Below are 15,106 nucleotides of genomic sequence, written 5' to 3'. Positions count from 1 at the left end.
TATATGTTTTTGTTTATGTTTGAAATTGTTTGAATAAAAAGTTAAAAAAATCCAGGAGAGTAAAGTTTAAGTTTCAGGAAATGTTATATATTCAAACATAATTAGGATCCAAAAATTAAAACTCATAAAACATATTTCATGCTAAATGATTTGTAACATCAACTGGCAATTTCTTTTACAACAAATGATCTAAATATATCATAAACTGTGTTATCCATATTATCATATGGATTACATCTTTATACATTATAATCTCATCAACACAGTTTTATAATTATTGTTTTATGCAGTTGACTTTTTTTTTTTTTTTTTTGCGGTACGCGGGCCTCTCACTGTCGTGGCCTCTCCCGCTGCGGAGCACAGGCTCCGGACGCGCAGGCTCAGTGGCCATGGCTCACGGGCCCAGACGCTCCGCAGCATGTGGGACTTTCCCAGACCGGGGCACGAACCTGCGCCCCCTGCATCGGCAGGCGGACTCTCAACCACCGCGCCACCAGGGAAGCCCTGCAGTTGACTTTTATATCACATACGAGAAGAAAAGGGTTCCAAGAAAAAATAAGTTTGTATTGTCTTTTGAATTTACCTATGTAGTTACTTTTAGTGGTCCTCTTTATTTCTTCATGTGGATTCAAGTTACTGTCTAGTGTCCTATCATTTCAACCAGAACTCCCTTTAATATATCTTATTGGGCAGGTCTGCTAGTGACATTTTTTCTCAGTTTTTGTTTATCTGAGAATATCTTATTCTTCAGGTTTTGAAGGATAGTTTTGCTGTGCATAGAATTCTTGGTTGAGAGTCTTTTTCTTTTAGCACTTTGACTATGTCCTCTCACTACCTTCTGGCTTCCGTGGCTTCCGGTGAGATATAAACTGTTATTCTTATTGGGAATCCTTTCATGAGATGCCTCAGTTTTCTCTTGCTGCTCTCAGAATTCTCTCTTTTTCTTTGGTTTTCAGCAGTTTGACTATGATGTATTTAGGTGTGGATCTCTGAGTTTATCCTACTTCAGGTTTGTTGAGCTTTTTGGATTTGTAGGTGAATGTTTTTCATCAAATTTGGGAAGTTTTTGTCCATTATTTCTGCAGATATTCCTTCTGTCCCTTTCTCTCCTCTGGGAATCCCACTATACCTGTGCTGGTAATCATGATGGTGTTCCACAGGTCTTTGAGTCTCTGTTCAAATGCCTGCATTCTTTTTCTTTGTGTTTCTTGGGTTAGATAGTCTCACTTTACCTGTCTTCAAATTTGCTGTTTTTTTATTTTGCAAGCTCAGTTATGCTGTTGAGCCCCTCTGGTGAATTTTTCATTTCCATTATTGTACTTTTCAACTCCAGAACATCTATGTAGTTCTTTTTTATATTTAATCTCTCTTTATTGATATTCTGTATTTGATGGAATGTTATCATACTTTATTTTTAGATGTGGTTGCCTTTTGTTCTTAGATATTATTTGAACATATTTATAATAGCTCATGTAAAGTCTTTGTCTAGTAAGTCCAAAGTTCAGGCTTCCTTGAGGACCTCTTTCAGTTACTGTTCTTTTTGTGTGTCTGTGAGTAAGCCATACCTTCCTGTTTCTTTGCGTATCTTATGTTTTTTTGTTGTTGTTGTTGTTAAAAACTGGATATTTTAAATCATATAATGCAACAGCTCTGGGGATCAGATTGCTACCCTTTCCAGGATTTGTTGTTGTGGCTGTTTAGTGGTGGTGGTTTTATTGCTATTTGTTTGTTTAGTGACTTCCTTGAACTAGTTTTATGAAGTCTATGTTCTTTGTCATGTGTAGTCACTAAAGTCTCTGCTCAGTTATCTTAGTTGTCAACTAATGATTTGACAGAGGTTTCCTTAAATGCCTTGAATCAGTAAATCACCTTGAACCAGTAAATCTCCTAGCTCTTGTCTGGTCTTACACGTGATCACTATGTCTTCGGTGCTCTGGAGTTTACAATCCTGCCTTTACTGTCAGTTCCTGCTTCCTCAGAGCCAGGTCAGTCAGAGGTGAGAGATTAGGGAAGCCCTGAGGCAACTCTTTTAATTTAAGCACTTATCAGCATTTCTCCTTTTTGCCTCCTGAGGCAGCTTCTCCAACTTTTCCTTTTAAGTTAGCCCCTGTTTGCCCAAAATGCTATTCACAGCTCTGTCAGCTATGATATTGTTCATCACAGTCATCACTGTTGTTTTCCTTAAATTTCCCTGGCAAAATTTGTTCTTAAAGATGAAAATTTGTTTGGACTTTAGTTCTTTAGAGTGAGTCTTAACATTTGATGTGTAGTGTGAGGATTGGTGAGTAGTTTACTTGGTCAGTTATCTTTCTTCTGTTAAAACTTACCCTTTATTCATGGCTTCTTACTGCTCCCCTCACTGCCCACCCCACCCCACCCCACCGTGTCACAGTCATTTTTATCTCTTGTTACTGCTGAACCTTGCATATACTTAGATTTTCAATGTGTTAAAAATATTTTTTAACATCTTTATTGGAGTATAATTGCTTTACAATGGTGTGTTAGCTTCTGCTGTATAACAAGGTGAATCAACTATATGTATACATATATCCCCATATCCCCTCCCTATTGCGTCTCCCTCCCATCCTCCCTATCCCACCCCTCTAAGTGGTCACAAAGCACCAAGCTGATCTCTCTGTGCTATGCAGCTTCTTCCCACTAGCTATTTTACATTTGGTAGTGTATATATGTCAATGCTACTCTCTCACTTCGTCCCAACTTACCCTTCCCACTCCCCATGTACTCAAGTCCATTCTCTACATCTGCGTTTTTATTCCTATCCTGCCCCTAGGTTCATCAGACCTTTTTTTTTTTTTTTAGATTCCGTATTTATGCATTAGCATACGGTATTTGTTTTTCTCTTTCTTATTTCACTCTGTATGACAGAATCTAGGTCCATCCACCACTACAAATCAATTTCTTTTTCTTTTTATGGCTGAGTAATATTCCAGTGTATATATGTGCCACATACTCTTTTTCCATTTCATATGTCGATGGACACTTAGGTTGCTTCCATGTCTTGGCTATTGTACATAGAGCTGCAGTGAACATTGTGGTACATGACTATTTTTGAATTATGGTTTTCTCAGCATATATGCCCAGTAGTGGAATTGCTGGGTCGTATGGTAGTTCTATTTTTAGTTTTTTAAGGAACCTCCATACTCTTCTCTATAGTGGCTGTATCAATTTACATCCCCACCAACAGTGCAGGAGGGTTCCCTTTTCTCCACACCCTCTCCAGCGTTTATTGTTTGTAGATTTCTTGAAGATGGCCATTCTGACTGGTGTGAGGTGATACCTCATTGTAGTTTTGATTTGCATTTCTCGAATGATTAGTGATGTTGAGCATCCTTTCATCTGTTTGTTGGCAATCTGTATATCTTCCTTGGAGAAATGTCTATTTAGGTCTTCTAGCCGTTTTTGGATTGTGTTGTTTGTTTTTCTGATATTAAGCTGCATGAGCTCTTGTATATTTTGGAGATTAATCCTTTGTCAGTTGCTTCATTTGCAAATATTTTCTCCCATTCTGAGGGTTGTCTTTTCGTCTTATTTATGGTTTCCTTTGCTGTGCAAAAGCTTTTAAGTTTCATTAGGTCCCATTTGTTTATTTTTGTTTTTATTACCATTTCTGTAGGAGATGGGTCAAAAAGGATTTTGCTTTGATTTATGTCATAGAGTGTTCTGCCTATGTTTTCTTCTGAGAGTTTTGTAGAGTCTGGCCTTATATTTAAGTCTTTAATCCATTTTGAGTTTATTTTTGTGTATGGTGTTAGGAAGTGTTCTAATTTCATTCTTTTACATGTACCTGTCCAGTTTTCCCAGCACCACTTATTGAAGAGGCTGTCTTTTCTCCATTGTATATTTTTGCCTCCGTTCTCAAAGATAAGGTGACCATATGTGCGTGGATTTATCTTTGGGGTTTCTATCCTTTTCCATTGATCTGTGTTTCTATTTTTGTGCCAGTACCATACTGTCTTGATTACTGTAGCTTTGTAGTATAGTCTGAAGTCAGGGAGCCTGATTCCTCCAGCTCTGTTTTTCCTTCTCAAGATTGCTTTGGTTATTTGGGGCCTTTTGTGCTTCCATACAAGTTGTGAAATTTTTTGTTCTAGTTCTGTGAAAAATGCCATTGGTAGTTTGATAGGGATTGCACTGAATCTGTAGATTGCTTTGGGTAGTATAGTCATTTTCACAATGTTGATTTTTCCAGTCCAAGAACATGCTATATCTCTCTATCTGTTTGTATTGTCTTTAATTTCTTTCATCAGTGTCTTATAGTTTTCCACATACTGGCGTTTTGTGTCCTTAGGTAGGTTTATTCCTAGGTATTTTATTCTTTTCGTTGGAATGGTAAATGGGAGTGTTTCCTTAATTCCTCTTTCAGATTTTTCATCTTAGTGTATAGGAATGCAAAAGATTTGTGTGCATTAATTTTTATCCTGCTACTTTACCAAATTCATTGATTAGCTCTAGTAGTTTTCTGGTGCATCTTTAGGATTCTCTATGTACAGTATCATGTCATCTGCAAACAGTGACAGTTTTACTTTTTCTTTTCGGATTTGGATTCCTTCTATTTCTTTTTTGTCTCTGATTGCTGTGGCTAAAACTTCCAAAACTGTGTTGAACAATCTTGGTGAGAGTCAGCAACCTTGTTTTGTTCCTGGTCTTAGAGGAAATGGTTTCAGAGTTTCACTATTGAGAACCATGTTGCTGTGGGTTTGTCATATATGGCCTTTATTTCGTTGAGATAGGTTCCCTCTGTGCCTACTTTCTGGAGCATATTTATCATAAGTGGGTGTTCAATTTTGTTGAAAGCTTTTTCTGCCTCTGTTGAGATGGTCATATGGTTTTTATCCTTCAATTTATTATTATGGTGTATCACATTGATTGATTTGCATATATTGAAGAATCCTTGCATTCCTGGGATAAACTCTACTTGATCATGGTATATGATCCTTTTAATGTGCTGTTGGATTCTGTTTGCTAGTATTTTGTTGAGGATTTTTGCGTCTATGTTCATCAGTGATGTTGGCCTGTAGTTTTCTTTTTTTGTGATATCTTTGTCTGGTTTGGGTATCAGGGTGATGGTGGCCTTGTAGAATGAGTTTGCGAGTGTTCCTCCCTCTGCTATATTTTGGAAGAGTTTGAGAAGGATAGGTGTTATTAGCTCTTTTCTAAATGAATTCTCTAGAATTCGCCTGTGAAGCCATCTGGTCCTGGGCTTTTGTTTATTGCAAGATTTTTAATCACAGTTTCAATTTCATTGTTTGTGATTGGTCTGTTTATATTTTCTATTTCTTCCTGGTTCAGTCTCGGAAGGTTGTGCTTTTCTAAGAATTTGTCCTTTTCTTTCAGGTTGTCTGTTTTAGTGGCATATAGTTGCTTGTAGTAATCTCTTATGATTTTTTGTATTTCTGAAGTGTCAGTTGTTACTTCTGTTTTTTCATTTCTAATTCTGTTGATTTGAGTCTTCTTCCGTATTTTCTTGATGAGTCTGGCTAATGGTTTATCAGTTTTGTTTATCTTCTCAAAGTACCAGCTTTTAGTTTTATTGATCTTTCTGTTGTTTCCTTTATTTATTTTTCATTTATTTCTGATCTGATCCTTATGATTTCTTTCCTTCTGCTAACTTGCGGGTTTTTTGTTCTTCTTTCTCTAATTGCTTTAGATGTAAGGTTATGTTGTTTATTTGAGATGTTTCTTGTTTCTTGAGGTAGGATTGTATTGCTATAAAGTTCCCTCTTAGAACTGCTTTTGCTCCCTCCCCTAGGTTTTGGGTCATTGTGTTTTCATTGTCGTTTGTTTCTAGGTATTTTTTGATTTACTCTTTGATTTCTTCAGTGATCTCTTGGTTATTTAGTAGTGTACTGTTTAGCTTCCATGTGTTTGTAATTTTTACAGTTTTATTTCCCTGTAATTGATTTCTAGTCACATAGCATTGTGGTCAGAAAAGATACTTGATACGGTTTCAATTTTCTTAAATTTACCAAGGCTTGATTTGTGACCCAAGATATGATTTATCCTAGAGAGTGTTCCTTGAGCACTTAAGAAGAAAGTGTATTCTTTTGTTTTTGGATGGAATGTCCTACAAATATAAATTAAGTCCATCTTGTTTAATATGTCATTTAAAGCTTTTGTTTCCTTAAATATTTTCATTTTGGATGATCTGTGCTTTGGTGGAAGAGGGATGTTATAGTCCCCTACTATCATTGTGTTATTGTCGATTTCCCCTTTTATGGCTGTTAGCATTTGCCTTATGTATTGAGGTGCTCCTGTGTTGGGTGCACAAATATTTACAATTGTTATATCTTCTTCGATTTATCCCTTAATCATTATGTAGTGGCCTTTTTTGTCTCTTGTAATAGTCTTTATTTTAAAGTCTATTTTGTCTTACATGAGGATTGCTACTCCAACTTTCTTTTCATTTCCATTTTCATGGAATATCTCTGTCCACCCCCTCACTTTCAGTCTGTATGTATCCCTAGGTCTGAAGTGGGTCCCTTGTATATAGCATATATACGTTTCTTGTTTTTGTATCCATTCAGCCAGTCTATATCTTTTGGTTGGAGCATTTAATCCATTTACATTTAAGGTAATTATCGATATGTATGTTTCTATTACCATGTTCTTTTTATTTTAACATCTTTATTGGAGTATAGCTGCTTTACAATGGTGTGTTAGTTTCTGCTTTATAACAAAGTGAATCAGTTATACATATATATATTTGTTCCCATATCCCTTCCCTCTTGCATCTCCCTCCCTCCCACCCTCCCTATCCCACCCCTCTAGGTGGTCACAAACCACCTAGCTGATCTCCCTGTGCTATGCAGCTACTTCCCACTAGCTATCTGTTTTACGTTTGGTAGTGTATATAATGTCCATGCCACTCTCTCACTTTGTCACAGCTTACCCTTCCCCCTCCCCGTATCCTCAAGTCCATGCTCTAGTAGTTCTGTGTCTTTATTCCCGTCTTACCCCTAGGTTCTTCATGACTTTTTTTTTTCTTAGATTCCATATATATGTGTTAGCATATGGTATTTGTTTTACTCTTTGTGACTTACTTCACTCTGTATGACAGACTCTAGGTCCATCCACCTTACTACAAATAAGTCAATTTCATTTCTTTTTATGGCTGAGTAATATTCCATTGTATATATGTGCCACATTTTCTTTATCCATTCATCTGTTGATGGATACTTAGGTTGCTTCCATGTCCTGGCTATTGTAAATACAGCTGCAATGAACATTTTGGTACATGACTCTTTGAATTATGGTTTTCTCAGATTATATGCCCAGTAGTGGGATTGCTGCATCATATGGTAGTTCTATCATGTTCTTAATTGTTGTGGGTTTGTTATTGTAGGTCTTTTCCTTCTCTTGTGTTTCCTGCCTAGAGAAGTTCCTTTAGCATTTATTGTAAAGCTGGTTTGGTGGTGCTGAATTCTCTTAACTTTTGCTTGTCTGTAAAGGTTTTAATTTCTCTGTTGAATCTGAATGAGATCCTTGCTGGGGAGAGTAATCTTGGTTGTGAGTTTTTCCTTGTCATCACTTTAAATATGTCCTGCCACTGTCTTCTTGGTTGCAGAGTTTCTGCTGAAAGATCAGCTGTTAACCTTATGGGAATTCTCTTGTATGTTATTTGTTGCTTTTCCCTTGCTGCTTTTAATATTTTTTCTTTGTATTTAATTTGTGATAGCTTGAATTATTTGTGCCTTTGCGTGTTTCTCCTTGGATTTATCCTGTATAGGACTCTCTGTGCTTCGTTTACTTTATTGACTATTTCCTTTCCCATATTAGTGAAGTTTTCAGCCATAATCTCTTCAACTATTTTCTCAGTCCCTTTCTTTTTCTTTTCTTCTTCTGGGACCCCTATAATTTGAATGTTGGTGCATTCAGTGTTGTCCCAGAGGTCTCTGAGACTGTCCTCAATTCTTTTCATTGTTTTTTCTTCTGATCTGTGGTAGTTATTTCCACTATTTTACTTTCTCTGCACTTATCCATTCTTCTGCCTCAGCTATACTGCTATTGCTTCCTCCTGGAGAATTTTAAATTTCATTTATTGTGTTGTTCATCATTTTTCGTTTGCTCATTAGTTCTTCTAGGTCCTTGTTAAACATTTCTTCTGTTTTTTCTATTCTGTTTCCAAGATTTTGGATCATCTTTACTATCATTACTCTGAATTCTTTTTCAGGTAGACTGCCTAATTCCTCTTCATTTGTTTGGTGTGGTGGGTTTTTACTTTGCTCCTTCATCTGCTGTGTATTTCTCTGTCTTCTCATTTTGCTTAACTTACTGTGTTTTGGGTCTCCTTTTTGCGGGCTGCATGTTCGTAGTTCCTGTTGTGTTCGGTTTCTGCCCTCAGTGGGTGAGGTTGGTTTAGTGACTTGTATAGGCTTCCTGGTAGAGGGGACTGGTGCCTGTGTTCTGGTGGGTGGGGCTGGATCTTGTCTTTCTGGTGGGTAGGGCCGCATGCGGTTGTGTGCTTTGGGGTGTCTGTGAACTTAGTATGATTTTAGGCAGCCTCTCTGCTAATGGATAGGGTTGTGTTCCTGTCTTGCTAGTTGTTTGGCATGGGACATCCAGCACTGGAATTTGCTGGCCGTTGGGTGCATGTGGGTCTTAGCATTGAGGCGGAGATGTCTGTGAGAGCTCTCGCCAATTGATATTATGTGGGGCCGGGAGGTCTCTGATGGTCCAGTGTTCTGTATTTGGCTCTCCCACCTCAGAGGCTCAGGCAGGAGCACCAAGACCCTGTCAGCCACACAGCTGGATCCACATCACAAGAGCAAGGAATAGAAAGGGCTCCCTCAGGACTAAAAGCCTCACTGTGGACCTCCTAGCTGGGTCTCTGCAACACATAATCCCATGTGTCATAAGCTGATGGCAGGTCCAAAGCATTGCTCTCCTGTGACTGGCTACTGGAGTGGCTTGCTGATTTGCCTTATCCACCCCACGACAGCAGCTGCCTCAAACCCTCAGTGTGTTAAAATTTTTAATGTTTGTTTACTCTTTGTACTTTATTATGACCTTCTTTAAGGCAAGATGTTTGTCATATCTTCTCTATCACAAGCATCTGGCATTGTATCAATACTTGGCCCTTACTAAGAGCTCATAAAGTGTTATTCAGTAGAACCAATTTTTTGCTTTCATATGAGATTATTAGATAATATTGCCTTAGGTGAAGGTTGATGGACTTTGGAACCTTATAATAATTGGACCTTAGTGGAGTGGGGGAAATACATATAAGCAAATAAAACCAAATGTTTTTATATTCTATCACCAGTTTAAGGGAAATTTCCCTGTAATGCAGTCCATTAGTCTGTGGTTCAGAGTATTGTATAGTACATGGTTTATTTTAACCTGGAAGTCTTTAATGCATGCATAGTAAATGTTCTCATACTGATCTCCATGTATTATGTCATTGGATTAATTGAGACTCTTTATTATCATTGTAAAACATGTTTAAGCACGCTGAAAGATTGTGGCTTATAGGCTTACTTTAGTATATATGCGCAATTCTGTTCTTCCTGGTTGAGTTAAATGCTTTAGACTATGCAGTTAGTTACCAAACTTGTTTATTCAAGTTGTCTATATATTAACTCATACCTTAAATATTAAGTAAACCACTAAAATGTGAGTGTAAAAGAGTCATTGTTTCTGTGAAAACTAAGATAAGTTTTTGGAAAGCTTTCATAAAGTGAACTGTTAAAGTTTTGCTGTCAGATGAGTGGATAGGACAACTGTGAAAGATTGGGGAAATTATTATTAAAATTGAGGAGGATTGTGTACTAAGATTATTTAATAGGTGTCACTAAAGTATCACTCCATTTTAAAGAAAACAAAATTGGACATTGTCAATGAGGCATCATGTATGAAATAATATACACAAAAAAAGCCTGTTTTAATAATGCCTACATTGATAAATTGGCAAATTAATGCACGTTTATATTAAAAGTTATGAGTTTTAAATGAAAATAAAATTTTAAATAAAAAATATATGCATTTTTTTAAGATTCCCCATTTAACTGAAATTTTCTTTTAAACCAATCTGGTGAGAGCTTTTTTGTTATATTTGTTCCCATATAATATGGTATATTAATGAGGTATTAGAAGAAGATAAATTTATGAGTATATTTGCCTTAAATTGCTGTGGTAGTATGTTATTCTATATATGTGGATACACACACACACACATAATGCATTTAAAATTTAAATATATTAACTATATATTTAAAATTTTAACTTATATTTGATTTATTAAATGCTGTCATTTTCTCCATAGGGGTTCACCTGGCACAGTGGCTGCTCCGCGTCTGGCTCCCACAGGTGTCAGTTGGGCTGACAAGGTAAAGGCTCATCATACAGGCTCTACTGCTTCTTCGGATGTAGCACCTGCCCCGTCTTGCCCACCAATGACAGTGCAGAAGCCTTCCCGCAAAAATGGCAAGTGACTTTGAATCAACCTTTGTATGTATTAGACAAGTAGATTTATGTGAAGATATTTATTTTATTTGAATTTGGTGCTAATAACATTATATATTTATCTTTGTGCATCATTTATATGATGTTAATTTGCCTTAGTTAAAATCATAAAATCATCTTAAAAACTGTATGAAAACTTTTGGAGGTCATTCTAGTCTCAGGTTTGCCCTGTGTATACTTTAAGGAGAATGATATCTTTTGTCAGTTCATTTATAAGTAGAAAAGAAATAAAGTAGTTCATCTTCTAGGTAGTATACACTTTAAAATGTCATGTCAGTACTTCATTTCATTAATATTTAAATATTGTTTGGGTACTAAAATAATATCATGTGTTTATCCTTACTCACATATCTGTTTTCCATACCATCAGAATAATAAAGGGGCAAAAATAAATAGAAGGGCTGTAATTCTGAAGACTCATCTGAATTGATTCCATAGGAGTTTCCTTCATAAATCCAGAGTGGATTTTTATACATCTTTAGAGGCTTGGATTTTAGAGTGATAGTAAGTAATAATGAGTTTGTCTTATTAGTTAAGGAACAACTTGAGAATACTGCTTTCTTTTCTATTCAATGAAGGATCACTTTGGAGTTTTTTGGTTCATAAAGAAATGTTTTATTGGATATAACAAAGGTATTGCCACCTTTGCATTATTGATGTTGTTGTTGCACTGTTTTTCCATTTTGGTCTCAGTAAGTGCGATTGGCTTATTTCAGATATATACCTTACTTTTATGGAATGTATTGCCCTTGCTTTCTCTATTGAGAAAGTAGAAAATTGAGAGTTGGTATGAGTTCTTTCTTAGGAAAAGGTAGGAAAATGTGGAATCATGAAGTTTAGTGTCTGTGTCTTGAAAGTCTGAGAGAAATGTGTTAAAAAATCAAAACTGCAAAAGAACTTAAAGGAATTATACTATTAGCATGTATCATGGTTTTGTTTAAAGCAGTACTCTCAGATTATTTATGAGTGTGACCCGTTTGGTTGAAGTGAAATGATAGATCTTCATTATGACTAGGCTTAAAAATACTCGTTAATATACCAAGGAATTTTGTTTTTGACCACTTTGGTTTTCAGTTGTGGGGTTTTGATGCACTGTTTTGCACAGTGAATTATGGTGTATATCTTAAGTAATTTATAATTACAGTAGGTATAGTACTCAAGTTTGTAATGATATGCTATAAAATTGATTTTTGTTAAAGATGATAGAGTGAGCACATGCAGTTACTTTGCTTTTTCCCCAGACTCAACTAAAATGATATGAAAGGACTTAAGGAAAAAGAGACAGGAGAAGAGATGATATGAACAAATTTTTGAAAGTTGGAAAATAGCAAGACCAGTTGTGACATTTGAGTAAGCTAGCTGAACCCTCAGCTTAGAGGGTGGGCAAAACTGTCAAGCAATCCAATTTGATCCACATAATTTCCAAAAGGATCAGAAATTGGTGGGAGCAGGTATCTCTGGAAGTGAGGGTATAAGTAGGGATTATAAGAAGAATCTCGAATCCTCCCCACTTCCCCATAACTCTGAATAGTAGGATGAGAGTAGATGTATCTCTCTCACCCTACAGAATATTGGAGGTTTAGTTTCTAGAGAAGGTACAAAAGATGGTATTTGACCTGAGAGATACCAGACACATTGGAAGGTGGGGGTACTGTATTGCAAACAACGAGACTAAGTTAGAAGACTGTGGATAAAGATAATGTTGAGATGCCTCAATCTCGCTTCCACATCAAGCCCTCTTCTACTTGAACTGCCAGGTTTCCAGATCAAGAGAACCCACACCTGAGGAACACATCCAAATCTGATATAGATCATGAGATATTGGTCTTCAAGGCTGATTCTCTAATTGATGAATGTCTGGTAGTCTTGGAAGACTTAGGCAATCTGAAGCCAGATAGTGGACTGTGGTAGATTGTCTGCAAAGATGGGTGTGAACAGTTTCTCTCATCCCTGTGCATGCATGCCACTTCCACTGTCGAGTGGTAGATTCTGTTTTCCCTCGCCTTAAATCTTTGGTTGGTCCTGTGACTTGATATAATCAATAGAATGTATCTAGAGTGAGGTTTGGTAAATTCCCAACCTAGCTGGTAAGAGGGCTTGCAGCTTCAATTTTCTCCTCGTTGGAAGCCAGCTACCATGTAAAGAAGCCCAAGATAGGCTGCTGAATAATGAGAGACCATGTGAAGAGAAAGTGGCCAGGAGAAGAACTTAGTCTCAGCCAGTAACTAGTATGAAAGATCTGGGCATGTGGTGAAGCTATCATGAATTCTCTGGTCTCAGTTGAATCACCCTTGCTGACACCATATGGAGATGAGATGAACTCCCTCCTACACCTCCCCCCACCAAACTGAGCACTCTTCAGATTCCTGAGTCAAAGAATTGCATGGAAATAACATAGTATTTTAAGATGCTAAGTTTTAGGCTTATTATATAAAAATAGATACTGGACTATCCACTATTTGAATAACATGGATTCTAGAAAGATAAAGGAAAAGGAAGAAGTCATGAAATAATTAAAGGAAATTTTGTTTAACAGAAAGATAATAAGTTTTTAACCAAAAGGGCCCATTAAGTGCCCACTATAATGGATGAAACTGCAGTGACATCAGAACATGTTGGGAGGGGCTTCCCTAGTGGCACAGTGGTTGAGAGTCTGCTTGCCAATGCAAGGGACACGGGTTCGTGCCCCGGTCCAGGAAGATCCCACATGCTGCGGAGCGGCTGGGCCCGTGAGCCATGGCCGCTGAGCCTGTGCGTCCGGAGCCTGTGCTCCGCAACGGGAGAGGCCACAGCAGTGAGAGGCCCGCGTATCGCAAAAAAAAAAAAAAAAAAAAGTTGGGAAATTTATAAGTACTACAGATGATGAGAGGCTCTAAAAAATTAGAGAAAAGAATCAGTTTATATACAAATGACCAAGAATCGGGATGACACCTGCTTTTGCAGAATTATCACTAGAAGCCACAAGAAAATTGAGCAATGTCTTCAAAATTCTGGAGGAAAATAATTTCTAAGCTAAAATCCTATGTCCAGCCAAATTATCCATTAGATGTAAGAGTAGATTAAAGACATTTTCAAACATTCTAGGTCTCAAAAGATTTTTAACTCTATGGACACTGTCACTACCAGAGGGAGCCAGTACAGAGAAGAGGCAAAGGTAATAATTCTGTGGTGGTGATCCCAGGATGATTGCTGTGTAAATGTCTAGATAGCAGCCAGTCCAGATTTTTTTATGGTCACAGTGCCCTGGAAGGGAGGAATCCAGGAAGATAAATGAAATTCTTAAAACAACTAATGTGTTTACCCACACTGAGAAGAGATTTAAAATTTAGGAGAGTTGGGATTGAATTAATTCTAAGTCAGTAGAAAATACTGAGGCTATATCATGGAGAGAAAAGAGAGAGAGAGAGGAGAATGCAGAGAAGAGCATAAGAGGCACACCTGTAAGTGGAGTCTGAAGGGATGGAATGAATGGTACAAAAGCAACCTTTGAGGAGGTAATCACTGAAGATTTCCCCAAACTGTCAAAAGATACTGTCTTATATTCAAGAACCACTATAAACTCCAAGTACGAAAAATATAAAACAAATCTCATCTAGATGCAATATAATAAAAATATTAAAAATCAAAGAAAGAGAAAATCTTTGCAAGCAGTCACAGCTTTAAAAAAAAAAAAAAGACTTAAAATGAGCAAGAGTCAACTTATAGCTGATGAAAGCCAGATGGCAGTGGAATGAGATCTTTAAGGTGCTGAAAGAAAATAACTGGAGAGACAGAATTCTGCATCCAGCAAAAAATAACCTTCAAAAATGAAGGTGAAATAAAGGTAGTTCTAGATGAATAAAAATTGAGAGAATTTGTAGTCAGACCTACACTAAAAAAAACCACAGAGTTCTTCAGATGGCAGGAAAATGATTCCAGATAGCGTCCCAGAAATGCATGAAGGAATGAAAAAAACTAGAAGGAATAAACATGCAGATAACCTTAAATGTGTATTGACTGTGTGAAACAATGTCTTGTGGAGCTTGACATATATGTAGAATGAAAATTTATGACAGTAACCCAAAAGATAAGAGAGGAATAAATGGAGTTTATATTTTCTAGGTTCTAACATTGTCTAAGAAGTTACAAAAGTGCTCGTTTGCATTAGACATAAGTCAACACTGTGTTATAAATTCAGGAAAACCACAAAGAAGAATAAACGAATGTTCAACTAATAATCTTTTTGATCAATCCAAAAGAAAGCAAGAGAAGAGGAAAAAAAGAAACACAAAACACATAAGACAAATCAAAAAAAGAATTATAATGTAATAGAAGTAAGTGTATCAATCCCTACATTAAATGTAAATGGTCTAAATATTAAATTTTAAAAATGAAGATTATAACACTTTTAAAAATAGGGACTTCCCTGGTGGCGCAGTGGTTGAGAGTCCGCCTGCCGATGCAGGGGACATGGGTTCGTGCCCCGGTCCGGGAAGATCCCACATGCTGCGGAGCGGCTAGGCCCGTGAACCATGGCCACTGAGCCTGTGCATCCGGAGCCTGTGCTCCGCAATGGGAGAGGCCACAACAGTGAGAGTCCCGCGTACCACCAAAAAAAAAAAAAAAAAGCCCAATTGTATTCTGC

The 15,106-nt window shown here is 37.0% G+C and overlaps 1 protein-coding gene across 7 annotated transcripts in view; it reads left to right on the top strand.

Annotated features, from left to right (window-relative positions):
• Window positions 1-15,106, top strand: part of SCAPER (S-phase cyclin A associated protein in the ER) — a 494,989-nt gene that overhangs the window by 123,050 nt on the left and 356,833 nt on the right. For all 7 annotated transcript variants that reach the window (XM_030761728.2, XM_022580126.3, XM_022580128.3 and 4 more), the window contains one exon: window positions 10,283-10,443. In XM_030761728.2, coding sequence (XP_030617588.1) covers window positions 10,283-10,443 — 161 coding nt within the window. The remainder of the gene's footprint in view (window positions 1-10,282; window positions 10,444-15,106) is intronic.

This window comes from Delphinapterus leucas, chromosome 2 (genome assembly GCF_059928025.1).
Source record: "Delphinapterus leucas isolate spDelLeu-1000000601 "Yukka" chromosome 2, BTC_Dleu_Yukka2, whole genome shotgun sequence".
Taxonomy (NCBI): Eukaryota; Metazoa; Chordata; class Mammalia; order Artiodactyla; family Monodontidae; genus Delphinapterus; species Delphinapterus leucas.
Note: the sequence above shows the minus strand (reverse complement) of the source record. Positions and strands in the feature narration are given on the sequence as shown.